The sequence below is a fragment of the Anser anser genome (assembly GCF_964211835.1).
Source record: "Anser anser genome assembly, chromosome: 12".
NCBI lineage: Eukaryota > Metazoa > Chordata > Aves > Anseriformes > Anatidae > Anser > Anser anser.
Genome location: NC_139733.1, coordinates 20,094,760 through 20,118,359, shown reverse-complemented (window position 1 = coordinate 20,118,359; position 23,600 = coordinate 20,094,760). Strand labels below are relative to the sequence as shown.

Below are 23,600 nucleotides of genomic sequence, written 5' to 3'. Positions count from 1 at the left end.
ACTGCAGTCCCTGCGTTTCACATTTCCTGTTGGCTGAATGGCCTTGGAGGTCTGAAATGGGGCCCAAGAGCCTACGGTGAGACGCCATGCTAAGGGGCCGCACAAAGCACCAGCTGAGAACAGTAACAGTGCACAGTGACTGCATCGTGAACGGGCAGAGGGTGAGCAAACGAGAACTGCAGGGAGAAGACTTACAGAGAACCACTTCCCCCATCACACAGAGCCCTGCTGCTCATGCAACACACGGCCTCGTCACCTTCCAGCAAGCTGCCACGGTCACAGTGCTTTGAATGTTCCAGTTATTAATGATTTGACTCTCTAGGACCAATTCTTGGAGCTCATAAGCTGCCATTTTTCCTCCCTTTAAACACATTAAGAAATTTTATCTGCTCAAAGATGTTTGAGCTAAAACCAGGAGCTGGGGTCAACGCACAGTCCTTTCATTGTGGGGGGGAAATCCCGTTCTTGATTCATTAAAAGTAAATCCCAAATCAAAGCGTCACGTTTGCTAGATAGAACTACTTGTCCCAGCGTTTACCCAGTGGAACTGTTTGCGCTCTTGAAAATCAAGAGCAGTGTTAATTCAGCTTCTGCTAACTCATTTGAAAAACTGGGATCTTGGCTGGTGGCATTTGCAGCCAGCAAGGGGCACGATTTGCTTCTCATAGAGCTCGTGAAATGAAAAGGCAAATTTTCCTCTTCTCTGCTGATCACAGGAGATTTCTTAGGAGTTGCTTCACGCTGGAAGAACAAGACTACTGGTTTTGACTCTACCCTGTGGAACACAGGGTTGGTTTAATGGCCTGAAGGCAAGGGGTTGTCTCTTACTAGGGAAAACTGCATCCTAACCACTGCTGTGCCAATATTCTGCCCTTGTCAGCAAGAAAACTATGTTTCAGACACCTTAATGTAAAGTGTTCATAAAGAATGTAGAAAAAAAGGAAAGAAAAGAAAGGGTATTACAACTCATGCATGAATGGGCGTTCAGTTTCCACTGCATTCAACTCTAACAGAGAGAAAGCAATTTCTGTAAAAAACGTTTTTGGTGCATGCTTCCTGGTATTGCCTGTGGGCATATTAGATAGCAGTTATTTGCAGTATTTACATTTTTTACCAACTTATCAAGAGAAAATCCAATTGTTCCTAATGACAGTCACTCCGTGCATGTCCTATTCTCATATAAGGGGAAGCGTCTATTATCCATTTGTAGTAATTAAGGCACCGATGTTATATGGGTCCATAAAACCAACTTCATTTAGCAAACAAAGGCTTTTTTCAAACTTGCAACATCAAAAATATTTATTTAAAAATAAAAGCTGAATTATAACATATAGCATATTTTGAATGACAAACTGATATCAGAAAATCCAAAGTAATCCTAGATTTGGAAAAATAAAACCATATTCTCTAAGATAACTCTTTTTCCAAAATTAGCTAGGAAGTGAAATTAATTAACCAGAAGAAAATGACAGTGAGATATATTTTACATCATCTGCCTTTCTTTATTCAAGCTTCTTACTTACAAAACAGTTGGACAAATTGTTTTTAACAAGTACAGGGCCATGTATTACCGGGGGAGCTGGAATCTTCCCTATCCCTTCACAGACTTCACCATTTGTTTCTGATGCACAAAATACTCAAAATGAGTCAACGTTCTGTGTGCCTTGGTGGTGAAAACGGCCAGCCGTGCCTGGGGCGCATCAATGCCTCTGCCACAATGTCTGTATGTACTTCAGAAGACTACTGGGTCCTCTGAACGTCAGCACAACATCATCACAAGACCATGAGTTGCTAGGTGAAATCCCGAAGCAGTGAAGCCCATGGGAACACCTGCATTAAATTTTGGGTTCCTTCTACGTCTTCATTCTCTCTGTAGAAGCACTGCACAACCACAGCATGAAATCAAACTGAGGTTTACATTACTTAATTGTAAATCTTCTTACTCCTGTGGAGGGACCCCCAGTCCACAGGCATTCCTCCAGAAGAAACACAGCTCTTCATTTCTTGAAACGCTATCTAGCTCTACATCAAGTCCTATTAAATTCTCTCTCTTGGCAGTGCTGTATTTATCCACTGCAACACATGTGAAATTAGAACTGGAATACTTTACAAGTGTTTTCTTCCTCCAGCCATGAGGTAAAACAAACCGTGCTCCTCTGTAAATCCCTCCCGTAAGTGCACATCCAATTCCAAACACCACAATAGCTGCGGTGTTTTTTTCCTGGAGAAAGACAGAGCTCAGGTCTTCTCATGGCATAGAGTTTAAATGAAATGTTTGACAGAGGTGTCTCACTGGAGCTTTACAAAGTTTTTGCAAAGATGCCCAAATCCTAGCAAGTTTAGATTTCAATATAATATATAAAACTTGGACCGTGTTTTCTAAGGTTAGCAAATTCTCCAGGCAGATTTGGGCTTCAGTTCAAGCAGATCTGGACTGATTTATACTTTATTTGATATTATGCCCAAAACTATAATTAAGAAAGGTTTTCACCAAAACTAAGTGCAACTCAATGAAGCGGTCTCGTTTTTCCAGTGAGATGAGTCCCAATGCGTTCACCCTGTAAAAGGAAGCAGGGGTGAAGAGAGCTTCCCCACTGCATATCGAGATGACTGAAAAGAGAATCCAAAGACAATAAAGAATAACATGGCGCTCAGCCCAAGTGTCAAGATATGACACAGAAAACCAGCTTTGCATACATTTCTCCTGATTAATATTCCAACTTCAGAGAAGCGCACATTTCAGTCTTCAGATTTAAGCACAGCACAGTGGGATAAAGAGGTTTGGTACCTGGGAAGGCAGCTTCCCAGCAACATTCCTATTTTATTTTTCCCCTTTGATAACGAGGGGTGCAACTCACAGGAAACCAGATGCTCAGCTGGAACAGTCAACAGAGCACGGAAGTGAGCACTAACCTAAACCAGTGGAGAGCTGTTGAACAGGAGTTTACCCCTACTGCACAGGTGGTCTTACATCTTCTGACTGCCTCTCCAGCCCTCAGTTAGTGCCCCAGTGAATCAAACCTGAAGGAGACTGAGTATAACAACTTTCATCTGAGTCACGAAAACAGTCCCTCCAGGGGTCCATGGGACCCTCCAGACTGAAAGAGACAAGACAGGATGCACTAAGGGCATTCGTATCAGTTCAATATGCGCTGTAGAAACAGTGACACACCACTAGCTCCTGTGCAGATTTTACTTTAGCAGCTTTGGTAATACCTCACCTTTTATCCCCAATTTCAGGTACCACACAGTACACTGACAGACATAAAAATATCATATTGTTCTCATGTTTGACTTTAGCATGTAAATTACAGCTAATCACATGTTCAAACCTTCCAGTAAAGTATCCCAAAGGAGTTTAAGACCAGCCAGCAAGTTTTAGGGGTGATGGTATACATAACCCGGTTTTAGGGCCTGCTCCGATCATTACAAAAAAATGTCAGTATGAATTGGACTGTATGGTTAAGATGTACTGATTCTTCACTATACTGCTTCACAGCATGCTGCCAGCAGTTGTAGTCTTTATTGTTTTTTCAAACCAAAATCTGTTTAGCAGTTCAATGTCATAATGTATTACATAGCAGAAGTTGAATTACTAATTATATATTTAATTTATACAAAATTCTACCTCTGTGAAAAAGGCTATTTGCATGTATATTGAGTATAGTTGGCATCTAAAACTGCAGTCGAAGATACATATTAATGTTCTGTAACAAAGAACATAAATACATAGGGGAAAAGGGAACTGAAACTGAGCTTCTTCAATACCTAAAATAACAGGTTCTTCAATCCTGACCAAAGTCTATAAACACATACTAAATGCAGATAAATAATACAGTTACAAGATGTTATTACAGTATTTCAACTTCACATTTTAAAGCACTACATTGCAGTAGACCAGGGTGAATTAGTTTAAGTCAGGTTTGCCTTCAGAAGACAGTCACTCCCAAGCAAGATGGGCTATACAGCAAGGACTGCTTTGTACTGACTCCCACCATGAAGACGTGGACCCCACGTGCACGAGTACTGAACATCTTGGTGCACTGTACCAAGATGGTCAGGTAAGTGATATTGGTTACTCCTGCACAACAAACTAGAGAAGTTAACCTCAGTAACCAAACTAACACACAACAATGCACTTAAATAAATTAAATGTACTTAATGTAATGTACTTAAATGTACTACTTAAATGTAGTTTGCTTCTGGTCAAAGGAATGCACACCTGGGAGACAGCCACACAGCACACGACGCAGTCGAGTCAAACCACAGGTTTTTCTGTGCTCCTCTCTCTACAGTGTCAGCTCTAAACCTGTGGGGTACGTACTGGGAACTAAGCGTCCAAACAAGTAATTTTCTGGATAGGACAGTGGCTCAGCAAGTACATCCAAAAGTATCTCTCATTGCATCTCAGCTTCAGTACTAAAAGGAATTGCAATTCCAGACAAAAACTTCTTGAATATTTAGTTAGAATCATAAAATTGGTCCCTCAAAAAGCTCATAATCTCTGCAGGTGAGCAAAGCTGACGGTACAAAACAGAACACACATCAGAATCAACGTTATCAAAAATGTTATGATACATCCAGTAGTAACTGAGTAGTAACATTTTAATTGCTGCATGTTTCCTAGGGAGCAGTCAGAGGTTCCTGGGGAGCAGAGTCAGTACAGTTGCTCTACAACCAGGACGTTACTGCAGTGAACATCTTTGCTAGTCTTCAGCAAGCCACTTAGGAGGGAAAATAAATAAATAAATATACAAAATGGTTGTTTCTACCTGTTCTCATTGCTCAGGATGGACATTCCTCTCTGCAAAAGCCTTTAAGAGTTCACATTCATATTAGCAGCACACTGACTGATAGTCATTATCAGTGCCACCTATCTCAACGATATCCTGGGGTTTGGTTGCACAGCTCTACTTCTCACATGAAGAGATGGGAGCTTCCTACGTCACCTTCTTTCTCCCTTTACAAATAGAGGGGTGCCTTAAAAGTAACACAAAACTACACTGGAATCAGGGGACACCATCCTATGGTAGGCTTTCAGTCAAGACTTGACTCTAAATCCACACTGAAATAAAGCTGAAGTTGTTTATTCTATCTTCAGTGGACTTCCTTTCAATTTAAATCCTTGCTAAGGAGATAATATTAGAGAGAAACTGTCTTACACTGAACACACACACACGATTGCATTCAAGGTTAGACAAAACCCTGGTTTATTTATTTATTAAACCAACCTTCACTTAGATATATTTACATAGTGGGTCCTGATTGAGTCTTGTCTTTATAAAACAAAAAGAAACACTCTTATTCTTAAACCAGAGATTAAAAAACACACCTGCTTTGCCTGAAATGCTCAGCATGGTATTGCCAGTAACAGTACTTAGAAACATAACTGCTCAAATTATTTGCTATAATGGTGCCACGCTACAGTTCCCAGCAGAATTGGAATTGCTGAACGCTACAGTCTCCACAAGGAGCAAAATGGTAGCGTGGTACTTATGTGAAAATTCACTAGGTTTCTGCTATCAAGGGAATAGTTCCCTCCTGTGATAATGCTAAACATAAAACACACTGAGTTTTAAAGCTGCTGAAAATAAAATTGGTGTGAATAAATGATTATTTATATAAAAAATGCACAGTCAAGACATCTGCTACCATCTCACTACTTTGCTACAGCAGGCTTCTGCAAACTATTGTCCATTTGTGCTTGTGTTTGTCCTGATATATTTGTCCTTTATCATCTAGAAGGACCACTGTCTGCACAGCATTCGTATTTCATTATTTAAGAGAAAGTGAGATACAACTACTTTCAGAGTAAGCTGTCCATTTGCAGTAAGTACAGTGAGAAGACCTGCTCCAAACATTGGAATTTTGTTTATTTTTCCTTTGCATTTGAAGACCACGTTTCCCAGTCATTACTTGCAGCATTACCACGAATTTAGAACAAAGGAAACGTATGCTGTAGCAGAAAATGGATTGAGTTTAATTTTCACTCTGTAAGTGGCCTCTTGTGCAAGTCATTGCAGCTCCCCATCCTCACAATCTCTGCTTCAACTGAAAATTCTTCAGAGGTAATGGCCACGTGAGAGATGATGCAGATATTAAGAGGCAATCTGCTTTGGGGATGCAAGGTGATGTTTTATACAAACACTAATGACACAGACTGTTCCTTTAACATGACACAAGGGCTTTATATTAATTTTAATAAAGGATCTGGTACGTGGTTATTTTTCTAGGAAAGCAGTATCAATTTAAAAGTCATAAATGGGAAAATGAGTTTTGCTTAACTTGGGGTCTACTGCTGAAAAACATTATGAAACCTTCCCTCAAATTGTGAGTTGCTATCAGAAAATATATCTTACACAGAAGTTTCTGGAAGGCTTAAGAATAGCATGACAGTTACATGGATAGATGTAAAATACTTTTGACATGCTTCTCTGCTAGAGCTTGATTCAGGAAAGCACTTCAGCATATGCTTGTGAGCTTTGCTGAAACAGAGCCCAGAAATGACGCCCCTTTTGACAGCTTCCTTATAACTGAAGCAAATTAACCCTCTTGTGGGGCCCTCTCCCTGCCCTTGGCTACTCACACACAAGATGGAACAGATACAGGGTATGACACAGCCTTGCAGTGCTGGGGGACTTGCACCTTACTGGAGGACAGCATCTACTTGCAAATGGCATAAGGGAGCAGATGCATGTGGCTCTTCCCCTTTGTTTCAAGCAGCACAGTCTGACCCAGCTGAAAACAAACATGATTCTTACTGGTAAACAGTGATTTCAAACAGTAGCCCCATACACAACAGCCTTAAAAATGAAAGCTGTCTAATTCTCCCTTAATAGCATTTCAATAACACCACTATTGACTTGCCTACCCTATTGCATGCTGACAGAAGGAGTTATTTTGACAAGCAGAAAGAGAAACTTCAACTAGCTGCCTACTGACTGCAAGTTATTTGTATTCTCTGATGTGTTATCTACTGGAAGTATGTGCTGAGAGCGTTCATCTGGTAGAACAGGCTCCCAGGAACTTAAGTTCTCCACAGTGTTCAAACGAATCAGCCCTAGTATCAGAATTTTTCATTTCAAAAATATCCCATTTCAAGACACACATTGTCTGTGAACTCTGTGCCGCTCATGCACGTAGACAGATTCAGATTTCCCCTGTCTCCTCATTTCTGTCATCCCAATAATTTGAGTCTATTCCCTCTTTCTTATTATTCCTTCTTTCCTGAAAAGAGCTACTGAACTTGCATCACTTGCTTACCCCAGTGCAAAAGTCAGAGCCTGTGTGGGGGGAGGTGGGACAGCATTTCTGCATTTTCTAGAGCTGCTCCATACATAAAAAGTCACCAGCCTTTCTTTTTCCTTGCTGTTGTCCCAATCTCCAAGCATCCCCAGAAACGCATAATGATTCAATGAGTTTGAGCATCGCTTCCATCCACAGAAACACGGAAAAGGCTACGCACAATTGTCTTTTCCTTGTGTTTTCAGGATTAGGAATTTAGTCTACGCTGACGCAGAGTCTATAAGTAACAGCAATTAGGGTCTGCCTCTTAAAGAGAAAAAACAAGAGCTGTTGGAGGATGTGCTTTATGCTCCCCAAAGCAAAACTTAAAAATCTCTATTGAACAAAGAGTTAACCGTCAGATATTACATTTTACACTGTAAAGGGGTGATTTATAAGAGACCTAAAGAAACTATAAAAGGAAATAATACTATGACCTATTGCTTAACACCGGCAAGTCAACACACATAATACTTGTTTAAAGCCCTGGTTCGTTCAATTCACGACAGCAGCCCTTACTGAGTAGCTGAAGCCCTCAGGTACAGACTGCAGTCTTATTCCCCAGCACTATCCCTTAATACCTGTCTAGATATAACACTCTTTTTGTGCTATCATTTTAATTGAATACTAAAAAATAATAGTTCACTGAATGCAAGATTTACTATAACACATAAAAATAAAATGACAATAAAGTCATACACATAAATTAGGCGAGAAGCCCTGTAATCTAGTCTGTATCAATGCTGTATTTTCTTTCATGTCAATGTCTCATTCTTCATCTCCTTTGAAGTGCAATAAATTACCAGTATTGGTAAATATTTATATTCAGTTCTGCAGCACTGAGATACTGACAGTTAATATAAGTCTTCTAAAAAAAACCTTCCCATCTTCCCAAGACAACACAAATGTTTATCACATATGCCTTTGCGATCGTTTACATCTTTTGGGGAATGAGTTTTAGGATTATCTTTACTCTTGTCTCAACAACTTTAGCTAAGAAAACTACAACAAATTAGGACTCTGATAGCCACATACATACTAGCTAAAATCAATAGCTTTAATTTTCACATTTAAACCTACAATTTTCATCTGACAGGCTCAGCAGGTTTTAATGCACACAACAATTTACTTTTACTGTTTTAATTGTTTTTAGTCAATCACTTTTATTGCTTCTCTGCATCTGACTAAACAAATTAATAGAGCTATGTTCATAAATGATTACTTTGTGAAATGGCTTAGTAGATACATTTGCCAGTTTCACCTTCGATTACTGCCAACATTAGTAATATTTATACCAAAAGGTACATTTATTCAGGTTCTATAATTAAGTGAGCAACAGGAACAGAAATAGCCAAAAAATCTATTTTGTGAGCTCCACAGTACCAAATTCCATCTTTCTAACAGCATTCTCTCCAGGACAAATGAAAACCAGCAAGACGTGCCTGCAGAGTGGGCCAAAAAGCTCTTCGTGGATCACAGAAAGACTCCTGCTTATATTCTTGCATCACCTTTTGGTTGAGAAAAAATGGTGCACGTACTCGCTGAAGCAGGAGATCCTGATGCACTGAATGAAACCCAGAGTCAATCTGATGGATCCTCAGCTTTTCTGTCTAAATTTAGAGAGGTAAGGCTCACTTGACCAAAGAGAACCTTTCCACACACATGAGACAAATTACCCTAGCCAGTCAGCTAGAACAACCTTCACCTGAGATGTTCAAACCCTGAGCTCTAGATCTTGTTCCTTAACTCCTATTTTATTTTAATCTAATGGGACAGACCACCATAGAAACAGAAGCTAAAGCCAAAGCACCTTTCATCACAAGCTCCAAAGTCAGGGCCCCTCTGGCCTGAGACATTTTGTTGTGTTTCAAGAGGCAGGCAGGAGACTACCACTGAGAACAGACTCCAGCCCGGGCTCAGGTCTTTCACCAGCAGTACAAGGGCTTCAACACCTTTAAAAGTTGAGAAAAATAGATTTTCTTCTACTTTCTGGAAATCTAATTGAATTTAACCATTAAAATAGCTTGCGACTCGTGTGAAGGACACTCTCCTTACAAAGTGGGAGGCTCTTGGTTTGACCCAGTCAGCCAAGGGAAGCCTGAAAGCAGTTTTTCTGCTCCTGGACGTGAGCGGTGTTTTCACTTGTTCCTTCTCCAAACACAGAACTGCCGTACAGATCTCCACTCTCCCTCCGCAGCCTGCACCCAGTTGTTCACAAGCAGGGAGGAATGAAGCGCCCACCACAGAACACGACTAGGCCACAAACACCATGAGGGAGAGGCCCTGAGCGGCGGGGAAGGGAGGCGCGTGGCGTGCTGGGCCTCAGCACCCCGGGGCACCCCAGAGCACACCATGCTGGGCACGGGCCCACATGCCTGGCTCTCCAGAAGCACCCAGACATGCTCCTCCAGCCGTTAGGTGCTTCAGCCACAAGTAACGTGCCCGTTTCTCCTTCTGCCCACACCTACGTTGTCACCGCTTCTGTGGTATGTTGAGGATTAAGCAAACACATCTCCTGATTTTGGGAGAGTCAGTCCTTTCCTGTCATTATGTTTGTTAAACATCTTGCCTTGTGAGAGAGGAAAAATTTACTTACAAAGCTCTCCTTCCCACGTTTACTGAGTGTGTTCTGTCTTCCGATTAGCCCCAGAGTACTAAACCAGCTGCTGCTTTTGTAGAAAAGCTAAAATGATTCCACATTGGTCAAAACTGCTGACATCAAACTAGTTTTTCATTTAATATTCCTACATTATATCACTCATATTTGATTTAAACCCTCATTGAACACATGCCCTCAGAACCATTCTGGGTTTAAAGCTGTAGGAAACTGATAAACTGCATAGCGTGGTCAAAAGGCTTTTTACTATTCTTTTAGAAACCTGCATAATGTTATATGAAAGAGCCCTGATTGCTAGCTAAGGCTGCTAGGTACCTCATGAATATAAACCAAATATATTAATTCTTTCAGTCCTTAAGCTACCAAGCCAACACTCTACTGCAATAAGAAAATCATAAAAAGTATGTATCACATCAGGAATGTGTCTTACTACACACGTAAACTGCAAAGAATGAATCTTTACCTCCTGTTGAGGTCCGTGCAAAAATACAGTTCGGATTTGTTTCAGGGCTCTCCATTTTCTTTAAATCAGTTCCTTAGTGTAAATAGATATCACTCTTATTTTAAGTTGCTTGGGATTAAACGGTTTCAGGCCCACATGCAGTTTTCACAGACGCACCCCTTACTTCCCTCTCCACAGCAAGGAAACAGAGACTTAGTGGTAGAATATGATTTTAAAGGCCAGTTTTCAAAAAAGACAAGACCTGTTGAAACACTGTTCTTGATCACTTGTCCTACGATACCAGAAGATCCCAACCTGAAATCAGGCTACACTGCCCTAGCCATACCACACAGAAAAGCCTTTAGGTCCCTGTCAATACAGACTAAATAAATAGGACAAGCAGGAAGCAGGCAACTAAAATAAATAGCTTGCCCCAGGACACATAGAAAGTTTATGTCCGAACAAAGAAGCAGATACAGACTTCTTGATTCCCAGTCCCTTACATTCAATGCCACCCCTTCTCACTCTAAAAAATAAATACATAAGAAGCAAGGCATCAGCCTACAGCATTACTGTCAGACAGCTCTCCCAGGAAGGCAGAGCTACACCAAAGACCAACCTGGACCATGGGACTGAGCTGGGGACAGAAGCCAAGGCTAAAACTTGCTCGAGTTTTTGAGAAGTTCACTGCTTGGCAAGATCCCTCCTTCTGTCTCATCTACCTGAAATGGAAAAGATTTGACATCGCATACCGTGCCAAGCCCCCCCCCCAGAACATTCAATAAACTTTTACAGAGACATTACAGGGTGCATTCCTAACACACACATTAATATATTAGGAACACATTGTTTTCTTCCCCCCACCAAACTCCCTCTAGCATAGCAACTCATATGCAACACAGAGCTCACTAGAAAGTAGCCAAAATAGACGAAGAAAAGCACATCCAAGCTGTAAATCATATCAGCCCATTGCAATTAAACACATTCAAACTCTAAATCCCAGAAAACAGACTTTGTAATGATACAATTGCTGACTGCATCTACCAAAAACTCTATTGCTGCCCTTCAAACGTGCTCTCCATGGCTAAGCACACAGAAGCTACTTTACTGCCAATTCTTCCACTGATGGCACATTTTATTGACAAAATACAGCTGAGCCACCTAAAGCAATTTCAGCTACAGAATAACCTTTCACACAAGAAGCTCACCAGCTCTTTCATCCATTTGCAGTAGGTTTAGATTAGCAAACAACACACAAATTCAGATCCTTTGAACAGCCTCGTGTCAGTTGACGGTTAAGGACAGGGTAATGTTGTAACAGTGTTTTATTCTCTGAGTTCTGGGAAGCAAAGCCTTCTTTCCTCAAAAGTAAGAGGTTTGGATTCCCACTCCACCACAAACCATTTGATCTACCTATACATTTTCTCCCCTTTTCCAGTTTCCCCTTTCCTTTGTCTTACTGCTTTCCACATCATAAGTTTCTCTTACACTTCTTAGTTTAAATAATGCCACTAGGAAAAAAAAAAAAGAAAAAAGAAAAAAAAAAGTTGCACGGTCTTTCCACAGGCTTAAAAAGTACCAGATGTACACAAGTCCATCACAAGCACAACCCCGGCATTGGTGTTGCTGTGCGTAACAACTAGCTAGCAAAAATGAGGCTACACAGCCACAGTCAGCCAAGTTCCCCATCAAATAAATATTATCACCTCTAAAACCAGGAGGCTGCAGCATAAAATTCTCTTAAATACAGCTGTATAAAGGGGGAAAGAATTTGCTCTGTATTACAGAACAAATCACAAATCATAAAACATGTCAAGGCTCGGAGCTCTGCATTAGAGAAGTTTGCTAGGAAGAGAAAGTTTTAGAAGCTACTTTTACTCGGCTTAATCCTGCATTCCTGTCAAGTGTGTCCTTCTTGTGAGTGTCTGATCAAAGATCTTACGGTTGACCTCTCAGATTCTGTCCATCGATCGCTCAAAGTGCTAGTTTACTACCAGCTGCCCTTAACAGCTGTCCAGTGCTGACTGTCCTGCCCTCTCCAGCTCTGTGTACGTGGAGAACTCCAGGGCTTGGTGGGAAAGGGCAGAGACCTTGCAGCAGCACCTGCTCCCGCGGACTCCTGCCTAAAGCACTCACTCTACCAGGCAGCCTGATGGAAGAAGATAAATTCACTAATGCATTTGTACCAGCGTAAGCCCCAAGCAGACTGCTACAGAAGTGCAGCTGAGTAGTGCCTGGCATCACCCTGCAAGTTTCCACAGCAGCATTAGGCACCCACGAGTGCAAATACCTACCGCATGAAAGCGGCCAGAGCCTCGCATGAGCAGCTCCTGTGGTTCAGCTCCATTCTCAGATGGAGAGCACGCACAGGAGTGCCAGACACAGCAGCTAGCAATCTGCCACTAATTGCAGAAGAATGATACATCTGCAACAGAGATTTATCCCTGCAGAAGGTGCTACATAGGGAAATCATTTCAGCCACAGGAGGTTGGCTGACTTTTCTCAGACTTTTAATTAACCCCACGAAAAAGAATTCAGGACTCACACCTAAGACCCCTCTAAGGGTTCACAGATCAAACCCAGTTTGTTTCAGGATGTACAAGCAAGCTGAAGCTGCTGCTATCCCAGATGAGCTGTTTTATTCACAGCTCAGTTGGAAAGAGCAAAATCTGGTTATTTATTCCTACATGTTAGGAACTGACCAAAGTCACAGTTAAAAATAACACTAAAATCAAAGCCAGGTCTGACAGCAAAATGCCACATAAAAAGAACGAATCCATACAGTACTTGCCCAGGCCAGGAAGGCACACAGAGCAGCAGAAGTCGAGGAGCACACAGGGTAGGTCGTGCTATCACGCCCGATGGCCAGACGCTTGTTTCTCCTGGCTGTGCAGCCATACCAGGTCACATACAGCGAGCTCAGACACTTGTTGCACAGCTCTTTTGGAGATCACAGATGTACCAGATGGCTGGCAAGAGAGCTCACCTGTTCCTCTGCCTATGCTTTTCAGTTCACCTGCACAACATCAAAACATTTATTTTAAGCTCCATGGTAGCCACATGGTTCATACTTTTTTTTTTTTAAACGCACTCCACTTCCCCAAGGTCACCTTGTTACTTTCTGCATAACCCAATGGTAACGCAACAGTCCCGCACTGGGCCTGAGAAACCACTGCAAAATTGCTTGCTAATGTCTCATGAGGAAAACATACTTCTGTTTGGAAGCAAGTGTATTGGTTGTGTTCCTTCTCTCATTAACAAAAGCTGATCAAAGCCATACTGCTCCCTCAAGATGTTGCACTCTTTAAACTATTGCAGCTTCCTAAAAGACAGCAGCGGCTTAAGCCCAAACAGCTAACACCCACGACGGGCCATTTTCAAACAACACTGAGGGGAGGGCTGTTGATCTTTCCATGATCTGAAGGTCTGGCCGGACCAGAACTACTCAGCCCAAATTCAGCTGGAGTAATTTCAGAGTCTGACTTCTTCTCTCCTCCCCATTAGAGTGGGGTGCACCTCCCCAGCCCCACTGAAGAGCAGATGCTCTTCATCAGACCACCTCCACAGTCCTTTCCTCTTATTTCCCACAGGGTGCCCCATGACCAAGGAGAGGAGGCTTAAAAAATCCCCCCTTTGTCACCAGGCACCCGACCCTGTGCCCAGGATTACAAAGTATTCTTACTAGAAGCCTCCCTCCCACCTCTCCTCCCAAACCCACTGCTCAGTTAGTGTCCCAGCCGGTTTATTAATGCATCACGTCTCACCGCATCACATAGCTTTCATTCCGGCAAAAGCAGAAAAGGCAGGTTTCATTGAATGAAAAACAGTAGCTTGATTTTCACTGAGGACAAGCTCAAGGAGAAGACATTATCATCGTTACCCCTACAGAAACAACAGAAATTGTTGTTTTTTGTAGAAGCCCAGCCTCTTTCTATCCTTCTCCAGTACTGCGAGGCTGATGAGTTTCTACTGCTACCAGCTGGCAGGCACACTCCCAGCTGATGGAAATTAGATGGTAACAGCGAAGACCCTCACTACATACTCATGTGAAGAAAAGGGTTGCTTTCAAAGTCTTTGCTTTCTCATTGACAAATTGTTTTTTATTTCTAGTTTTGTGTTAACTGTAGAAAGTTGTGACTATTTTAAAAGTGTCTGAGGATACACTGCTAGGCATTACAAAAGGAACATCTATATACTGACCCTTTTACAAAGATGTAGAAAAAAATGCAAAGATTAAGTTAATGTTTTTCATTATGTTCCTAAATTGGAAGTTAATTTTATTATTTAAAAATCCTGCAAGAATGTAGTAATATTAAAGTTGAAATTTCCACTGTAAACATTTTAAATGGACGGGAAGAAAAAAATCATGTTTAAAAGCTAGCAACTTAGCAACTACAGAATAACTTAGCTCTCAAACTTGATAATTCTCCAGGTTCAGACACAAAGACATGAGACAACTATATGGGCCTACAGAGAGTATTTACTCTGAGAAAGCCTGCCCAAGGGTTGTGAAACAACGGAGTCCTGCAAGAGTACCTCAGTAATGCAGAACTGCTGTGTTTAGAGAACAACGCACGGATCACATAGCCAAGACTTCCATTTTAGCAGCGTAACTGCCAGATCTCCAAACAAAGACTCTGCACCTAGTTCTAGTCCTTGCCACACACAGACCCCTCTGAGTACATATATTTAAACAAGACAGCCAGGACCTGCAGTTAGAAAGAGAGATCTGAAGAGGAGGGCCTTTGGTACATGAAGCACAGCTCTTTGACTGAGTTGAAAGTCAAAGAGAATGTAGAAAGGAATAAATAATCAAAGGAACAGAAGTAGAAAGAAGCTGATAAGACTCTGAGAGGTACAGAGGTATTCTGATATTCCTAGAGCACCAAGAAAGCAAGGCATTTCTTCTGTTGTTGAAAGTAGATTTTGTTGTAAACCACAGTATTACATAGAAAGAAGTGCCTCATAGTAACAAAAGTTTTGTATTGTCCACATGATTTTTTAATTTATTCCCTATACAACAGGAGAATCAGAGTTGTATGCGTTCAGAGAAAAAAAAAAAAAAGGGAGTAAGTTTGGGCATCACCCAAAAGCCCAGTGATCAGAGCAGTTACTTCAGCTGGGAAACGACGTATGTCAACATCCTGCTCCCAGGTTGTTCGGGAACTTACATGAATCACTCCTAGAATAAGATGTGGAGTGCAGTCATTTACCTGGGACTGGTGTGGGATGAGGGGGCCCTGGCACCATCACATCTGAAGGCAAGGTCCTGGGTGTGGAAACTGCATGGAGTGAGGCCCATGTAAACACAGACAGTCCTTCCTCGCTCAGGTTCCCAAGGAGATAACCGGTGCCAGCAGAAAGTAGGAGTCTCTCTGTCTCACACATAAACAGTCATTTACCTTGACAGAGAAGCTAGCCTGCCTCCTTAGCATCTGTACAAGTTATTATTAAAACAGAACACAGACCCACAAGCTCAGAAAAGAGCACCCAAACTAATTGGGACTGATTTATAAGCAAAGATAAAAGTAAATATGAAACAGGTGAGGGGAGTGGCTCCAATGGGAAAGATTTGGCCCCTAAAAACGTATGCTAGAAGAACCAGGAAACTTTTAAGTATATCTTGGGGAAATGGGATGAAATAAAGTTTATGAAGAACATCAGGAAAAGAAAAAAACAATCCTGACAGGCAAATACCCGAGAGAGCAGAATTGTCTAAAACATCTCAAGCAACTGAGCTTTATCACATCTCTTCTGAAACTAGAGTTGAAAATGCTTTAGGTAATGAAAATAAGAGATAAAAAAGAAACTATCTAGGGGTAGCATCAGCTGCATCACTTACAACTGCCCTGACACCTGGCCTCTTTCTCAATTGTCTTCTAAATCCATAACTCCTTTTCCTAAGCACTATGGGCAGAAAGAATAGATCATAACCTTCTTTTGGCAGCACATCGCGCTGAAAAGCTTTCTGTTATTCAAAGTGATTTCACGAGACCCCTTCCACTTGCTGCAACGGTTTGCGTAATTTGGGGGACTGTCAAGAGGAAGACCCCAGGTGCGGATGTGGTGCACCGTGTCCCTTCCCTCAATTTCTTGTAGCACACTTGCTGCTGAATCCTTGCCAGGACTGGTCCAGCTTGAAGAAACAGGAATTTACTTTCCACCCTGCTGTAACCTGCAGACACAGCACCTCCCACCTGTGGGCCAGGAAGCAGCAAAGCCTCCCGAAATACTCAGCTCCCAGGGTGGTACCCCTATACCATTGCCAGGGCCCGTTCTGTGTTGTAAATGCTGTATCGGAGCGTTTATTTACTCTAAAGCTCCACCTCCTGGAGGCATGGGTTAATACCGAGGCCGCCTATCTTTCACTTGCAGGCTAAAAGTTTGCAAAAGCGTCAAACTTAAAGTTTGGGGCAAGATTTAAAACGGTACGAGCAGCCCAGGTTTGTGAGGCCAAAACCAAGCAAAGCCAAATAAACAAATAAACGAGACAAGCTCAGAAGCCGACCTCCTGGCCTGGGGGAGGTCAGTTTAATTACTCAGCGGGTAATTTTTGACAGGGTCGCTGCGGCGGCTGCCTTCGGCGCCGCGCTGGAGCCCCCCAGGGCCCGGCTGCCCCCCGTGAGGAAATGGCGGCGCCGCGCCCGGCCCGCAGCGCCCTCTGGCGGCAGCGCCGCCCCGGGCCGGGCCGGTTGTAAGGGTAACTGGGCAGAAACGGAGGGCTGAGTTGCAAATGCACAACAAAACCCCTCTTCCCCACCCTGCTTTTGAGCTCCCTTCCCTCGTCCCTCTTCTGTGATCAGTGTTCAGAGGCATGTGAACAAGTGGACCTGGAAGACATTTGGGGCACATCTGGAAGGACCATGGAGCCCATGGCAAGAGAGGCAGCTGCTGCCACGTATTTGTGTTGCCTTTGACGTATTTCTGGTGGCTACCTCTGTTCATTTGATGTCACATCACCAAGCACATTGCAAAGGCCCGTTTCACAAGCATTGGTAGATCTGCTGCCAAGCAGTCCCAGGGCATCCCTGTACCAGATTACTGCAATAGACTAGTGACAGTGAGAGGTGAATGGAGCTAAAACTGTCTGAAAACGTAAGAGTTACGGTGGGGGATCAGACCAGCCTGGGCAGCAGGAGCGACACGGCTGTAGTTGGAGCTGTTGCCTACCACAGTTTGCAGGTAGCCCACCAGCGCGAGCCCTCCTTCTGCTACACAAATACACTTCTGGCACTGAAGGCCCTAACACAACCTACTGTGCTTTTTGACTAAATACAAACTAATGATGCAAAAGTAGAGCTCGATTGTTAAGATAAAGATCAGGCCTTCTGCTTTCATTAGCCCCCTTCATTGTCCTTATTCCCAGCATGGTTTAAGGTCAGTTGATTCCTGCAGGTATCTGCTCTGGGTCCAGCTGTGTTACAGACAAGATAGCATGGTAGCATAAATATCCCAGAGAGCAGGCAGAGCACAATGAGGTGAGAGGCACTTATGAAGACCTTATGAAACAAGAATTCAAAGAAATCTAAAAAAAATAGAAAGGGTACAAAAAATTGGAAGACGTAGCTGAAGGGAGACAAGAGCAGAACAGGGCTCTTAAGGCAAAATCAAATACACACCACAGGACATCATGGCTCAGAAGTAACTTGGGCAGAAAATGACTTGGAGCTTATGGTGGACCACAAATTGAATACAGTCAAATATCACTTTGAGACATATATACAACACAGGGGAGGCATTATTCCACAGTGCTTGGGAGGCCCCAGCTGGCATACTGTGCCCTGATTTGGATTTGGCAATTTAAGGAAGAGGGAGACAAACGGGAGAAGAGCAATGGCTCAGAGCAACATACAATATCAGGGAAGGTTGGAAGGATGGGGTTTGTTTAGTCTTGCAGGCAGAAAACTGGGGTGGCAGGCTAAACTAACAGGATTTCCAGCGCACAGGGGAACTGTTGGAAGTCTGTCAGAAGGCTTGTTCCTGCTAGTGTGGGAGAGGAATATCGGCTTAGTTTGCTGCCAAGGTAATTTATCTTAAATATTCAGTGAAATCCTCGCTGCAGGGTCCCAGGGGCTGCCTTTTCCCTGTGGAGGTCCGCAGGGACTCACTGATTATTCTGTGATCCTGTCCTGTGACCGGGCTTGTGAGGGCCCTGAGCAGCGGCCGCTGCGGGCCGCCCCGTACCGCCAGGTGGCGCCGGCCATGGCTGCAGCCGGCGGGGCCCTGCCCGGGCCCGTCCCTGCCCGGGCCCATCCGGAGGGTACACAGCAATACACGTAAAATTTCTCACAGACTGACTGAAGCAGAACAGGAAGTATTTTTCAGGTCGTAGTTTTCTGCATCCCTTAGGCTATGCATAAACTGAAGTGCAATTCCAAGTCTGTTTTCCAGCTAGGAATGTTTCCTGCTAAAAGGTTTTAAAAAGTAACAGAGACTTTTGCTACAGGTGGAGGTTATCTTAGCCTTAAAAATTTTCTATACACAGTTTTTTAATTATTAAATATATGTATATATATATTACTTCGTTCAAGCTAGCAGCAGATCCAAGGGGATGTAAAAAAGCAATCCAAATTTGTCCAGGACCTGTTCAGCAATACAAAAAAGCAGCGATAATCCTGGCCTCAAAGCTTCACGCAAACTCAGACAGCCGTACCCAAGAACATAAATCTTTGTTCTGACCTCAGTCTGTGAGATTCTCCTGCAGCCCCACGGCCCCAGCAGGAGCCCTGGCCACCTCCAGGATGGGTGCCAGGCAGCGGCGGGGCAGCAGCCACCAGCAGGCCGGGTGCTGGGCCCAGCAGAGGTGGCTGCACACAAATTAGCCCCAAATTGCAGCAACTTCTGCTTCGCCCACTGAAGGAGTCGGACTCCAGGACTTCTTTGAACATTTTAACTTCAACGTGCTAGTATCTACAACACCATAAGCATCCTAATACTTAAAACACCGAATACATGCTCTAGTGGGAAGCTATGAGTATTGAAAAGTTCAAAGTGGTTCGTGGAGTTTAAAAATCAAGGCTGACGGAGAAATCAGAGATACTTTCAGGAAATGAACTTCTCTAAGTTGCTGTGGTTTTGTTTTCTACTGTCAAGAGCAGAGGTTAGGGCTGACTTTTACCTTGCAGTCTGAAAAGTAAACTCCATCACATTTATATTCTAACTCCATGTAATAGTTTTGTTTGTTTTAAAATAGGAAATACACCTGTGAACAATAAAAACACCTGCTCCACGGTTTCTCGGGTTTAACCACACACTTCCTTCATGAATGGAAACAGAATGACCAAATCTGTCTAAATCTCTGTATACAGAAACATGCTGTGGCACACGTAGTTACAAAACTCAAAGCACCCAGATTTAGAAAACAGATTCAACAGCATGGCTCCACTCACCCTGAGAAGCAGCTGCCTGTATATTCGGTGGCACACAGTGCTTCTGACAAATCGGGGAAAAAAATAGTACATGCAGCCTTTAAATGTAGGTACGTATTTAGTGTTAAGATGCTTACTGTGACATTAAATCACTATTTCAGTTTTTATTAGCTATTGAAAAAAAAAAAATTATTGGCAGATATACAAATGGATCCATACCTCAAAGTTCTTCCAGTCTTTATTACTGTGGCACTAGTGCTGCTGAAACAAATTTATCAGTGGGTCACAGGTGCTTTAAGAACAAGTTTATTGACAGTATCTCCACAAATAAACATTCTAAAGAAAAACTCAGAAATCTCTAAACTTAGAAAATTTAAAATTTTGTTCTCATTGGCAAAATACTCCCCGCCAAAAAATGAACGAGAAATGCAAAATGTCACTACATTCTTAAACTTCCCTAATTCCAACATTTTGGTTCAGTCCTTTCATTTTATAATACACATCCAATCCTTCAGCACAGTGAAAATGACTCAAAGTACAATTTTCCTTCTGTAAGGGAATCTCAATAGGATTTTTTTTATTATTATTTTTTTGGCAAGCATCTCCCTGAATCCTCTGTTTGCTTAGAACTTGATAGGTAAAGTCAGCAAGAAATGACTTTATAATATTCCAACTGAGCCAAATTATGCTGGTAACAATTGAAACCTAGATTTCTCCTAAATGATACAAAGCATACCATGTAGTACAAGAAACTATCAGCATGCATTTTAGAGGTCATTTTTGTACTTCAGGTGTATGAGTTTAAAACCAAAAAGGGACAATTCTGATAAAAATGTACTCAGGTATTTCATAACATTAATATTTATTGCTTTATATGAATACTGTATTGAAAGCCCAAGCATTCAGTTTACACACAGAAATTATACAATTATATACCGTTTCACAATGGCAGTGAGCACTCATTACAATCTACAAAAATCTACTTTACAGAAATTTAAAAATCCTAAATATCAAAAAGGTACAGTTGAAGAAACAGGTATAAATTTGGCAGCCAGTAATTGTGACTGGGAGGTTGCAGCTTGCATGTCTTTAAATATGGGAACTGGAAAATATCGAGAGTAAAGCAGTAGTTGTGCTTTGAGCTGGTTTGAAAAAAATGTAACACTGGCTGTCAAAGTAGCATGTTCAAAAATATTTAGTTCACTTCCAAAATGTTATACAAATCATGGCGATTTCTATGCACCTCTACACCTTTTAGTTTTTTAGCTCAGGTACATAACTACTGTCATATATTAATTCTTCCAATACAGTGATGTGATCATACCAATGCCATCTGCATACCTTAGAATAATTCTGAGACTTCTCTATAATATTCACAATGCTTTGAGAAGCACTCAAGAAGGCAAGTACCTGTTAATTTCTTCCGAGATACTTTCTTACCATACTTTCAAACATTTCTTCTACAAAAAGTTTAAGCTAATGTTTTGATTACAACGTTCTCAACATAAAGCACATTTTCTCATAAATAAATGAAATCCTTTCACTCAGGCACCTCAGAAGTATACAAAAGTGTTGTAATCTGAACAGTTCTCTTGGAATGTGTTTACTCTGGTGTTTTCAACAACGTTCAATATTTCCAGGGTTTCATATGGGCCAGATTTCATTTGCCTTTTTTCTTCCCCAGAGGCAAAACAAAGTGCCTTGAGAGGTGAACTTAGTCTTTTCCTATAGAAAAAGTATTTGCTGTATTTATCTTTTATAGAAACAGAAAAATATAACATTTCCCCCTTAGAACAGTGAGGGTACACATACGTGTGCATGCGTGCATATGTGTGTGAGAAATGTAACACATTTTAAACACACAACATAAGGTTTCATAGTGTGTATTCAAATAAAAATCTGGAAACCAGCATGAAACCCTGTAATTCACATGTTAAATGTTGAAACTGTAACCAAAATATGAAGTAACTGCTATAGCTGTCAGAAAAAGACAAGACAAAAAGCTTTCTTGCTTACATACAACTAGGTGTGGTAATTTCCAAAAAAGTTGTCAAAATTATAATTACCTTCCAGTTTAAAAACTTTTATTCTAAATAAAAAAAACTATACACAAACCACTGATTTGACCAAACGAAAGTTCAGCGGTAAGCAGGACCTGAAGGAGCTGGTATTCACAGTTCTTATCATGTACAACTCTTTCAAGGTTCGATCCATGGAGAAGTTTATTTTACAACCTGCTTCTTTTTGTAAAACTAAAGGTCCACTTTATTACATAAAATTATTTATACAGTGTAAAACCGGAGCCTTATGGAAAATACTGCATCTAAGTGTATTTAAATTAGTCTTGCTCCATAGGTTCATCTGCAACTTCTGTGGCTTCCTCACTGTTTTCCATAGGGGTCTCTGATGAATTTTCTGGAGTTTCACTAGCATATGACCCTAACTCTTCAGTTTCACTGCAGTCAGCTCCACTACTGCCAGATCCACTAATTTCACTGTTGTCTGAATGTGAATCCTTCTCTGACCGAGACTGATCAGACTCCTCCATCTGATTGCTCTCCTCAGAGCTCTCTTCATTCACAGGTGAGGATTCAGTGTCTTTTTCTTGATCTTTTCTGTCTGGACCAGTGTTTCTGGGAGACATGAAGGACTCTAGAACAGTGAAAGGACAGTATTACTAAGGCTGTTTTTAATCCTGAAAATTTTAACCCTGCTACTTTCTATTCCTGGCTATGCTGAGCAAAGTTTCTACAACACAGACAAGGACAAGAAAAAGTGACAATCCCAGCTTTTATTAAAAGATTTAAAATATTAGCCGACCTCATCAGGATAGCCACACTGTAGTAATAAACCATAAAATAAAGTCATATTTTGGATTAAATAGGTAGCTTCACTTAATAAAACGTCAGTGGATAAAGACAGTCTAAAAAACAACAAATAACTTCTTGCTTCCACACATTTCCTCATTTGTCCTCAGAATTAGTCTTCTGGAAATGTGGAAATCATTACTGTTTCAAGTATACATCAGTCATCATCTAAAGGAACACGTTACAAATACAGGATCCACAAAAATAACTATTAAAAGGAATCCTGGGAGAATATGTAAAAAAACAAAGCAGAATCCAGAACAGGAGACGTTCAACAATCCCAACAGTATTACAGGCTTCCTGCAAAAAAAATCCACCCTTCTTGGAAAATGCACCAAACAAATATAACAAAAAATCTGAAATACCTTCCTCCTCTTCCTCTGTACAGTGCTGTCTGGCACAAGTAGCATCTTTTTCTTTATCCTGAGATGTAGAGGATGTTTCTGTCTCTTCCCCCATGCCTAAAGAAACTTCACTGGAAGCAGTTTGATTAGGTGCATCTCTGGCTTCCCCTTCCTTGTCAAATTTAAGTCTTTTTACCTCATGCTCTTCTGCTTCTGCAGGATCATCTTCAGAGTGCTTATTTTTTACAGGGCTGCTCTGAGCACCTTCTGATTCAGATGCTGGTGATTCACTATAAACAACAAAAGCAGCTGTAGGGTGTTTGGTTTTCTTTTTTTGTTAGTTTGTTTTAGAAAAACATTCTGTAGCTTGTTACATTTCTTTTTAAAAGTAGCCATTTCAAACTAAACACTTTACAAGAAAACAGTAAAACTTGCTTCTTTCATTACAAGACAAAACCTCAAAATCATCACTCCAGCTTCACCTGATTGTTGATGAAAACAACAATCACACTGCTCTGGCGAGTCTAAATTACACGCCGTTCCTACTGTCAGCATTAATGGCAAGCATTTATGAAATGTCGTGTCTGGTTATACTTCATCATCCTGGCACAAATATGGTAACTGTGGATTTCTGAACTCTATTATTCGCTCTACATTTTTACTACACATGCCGTACAC

General features: G+C 41.6%; 1 protein-coding gene and 1 long non-coding RNA gene across 13 annotated transcripts in view; both read right to left on the bottom strand.

Annotated features, from left to right (window-relative positions):
- The window catches only part of LOC310879991, a 140,678-nt gene extending 123,426 nt beyond the window's left edge, over window positions 1-17,252 (bottom strand). Inside the window, exons 1-3 of one of the 10 annotated variants that reach the window (XR_014571304.1) lie at window positions 16,501-17,242; window positions 15,557-15,718; window positions 13,135-13,359 (exon numbers count right to left, since the gene is read on the bottom strand). This is a non-coding gene — a long non-coding RNA (uncharacterized lncRNA). The other 9 variants (XR_014571305.1, XR_014571306.1, XR_014571307.1 and 6 more) reach the window with 9 other exon arrangements.
- A 3,304-nt stretch (window positions 17,253-20,556) lies between these two features.
- The window catches only part of PPP4R2 (protein phosphatase 4 regulatory subunit 2), a 28,675-nt gene continuing 25,631 nt past the window's right edge, over window positions 20,557-23,600 (bottom strand). For all 3 annotated transcript variants that reach the window (XM_083795096.1, XM_083795097.1, XM_083795095.1), the window contains exons 8-9: window positions 22,944-23,212; window positions 20,557-22,363 (exon numbers count right to left, since the gene is read on the bottom strand). In XM_083795096.1, coding sequence (XP_083651222.1) covers window positions 22,050-22,363; window positions 22,944-23,212 — 583 coding nt within the window. In that variant the 3' untranslated portion in view covers window positions 20,557-22,049. The remainder of the gene's footprint in view (window positions 22,364-22,943; window positions 23,213-23,600) is intronic.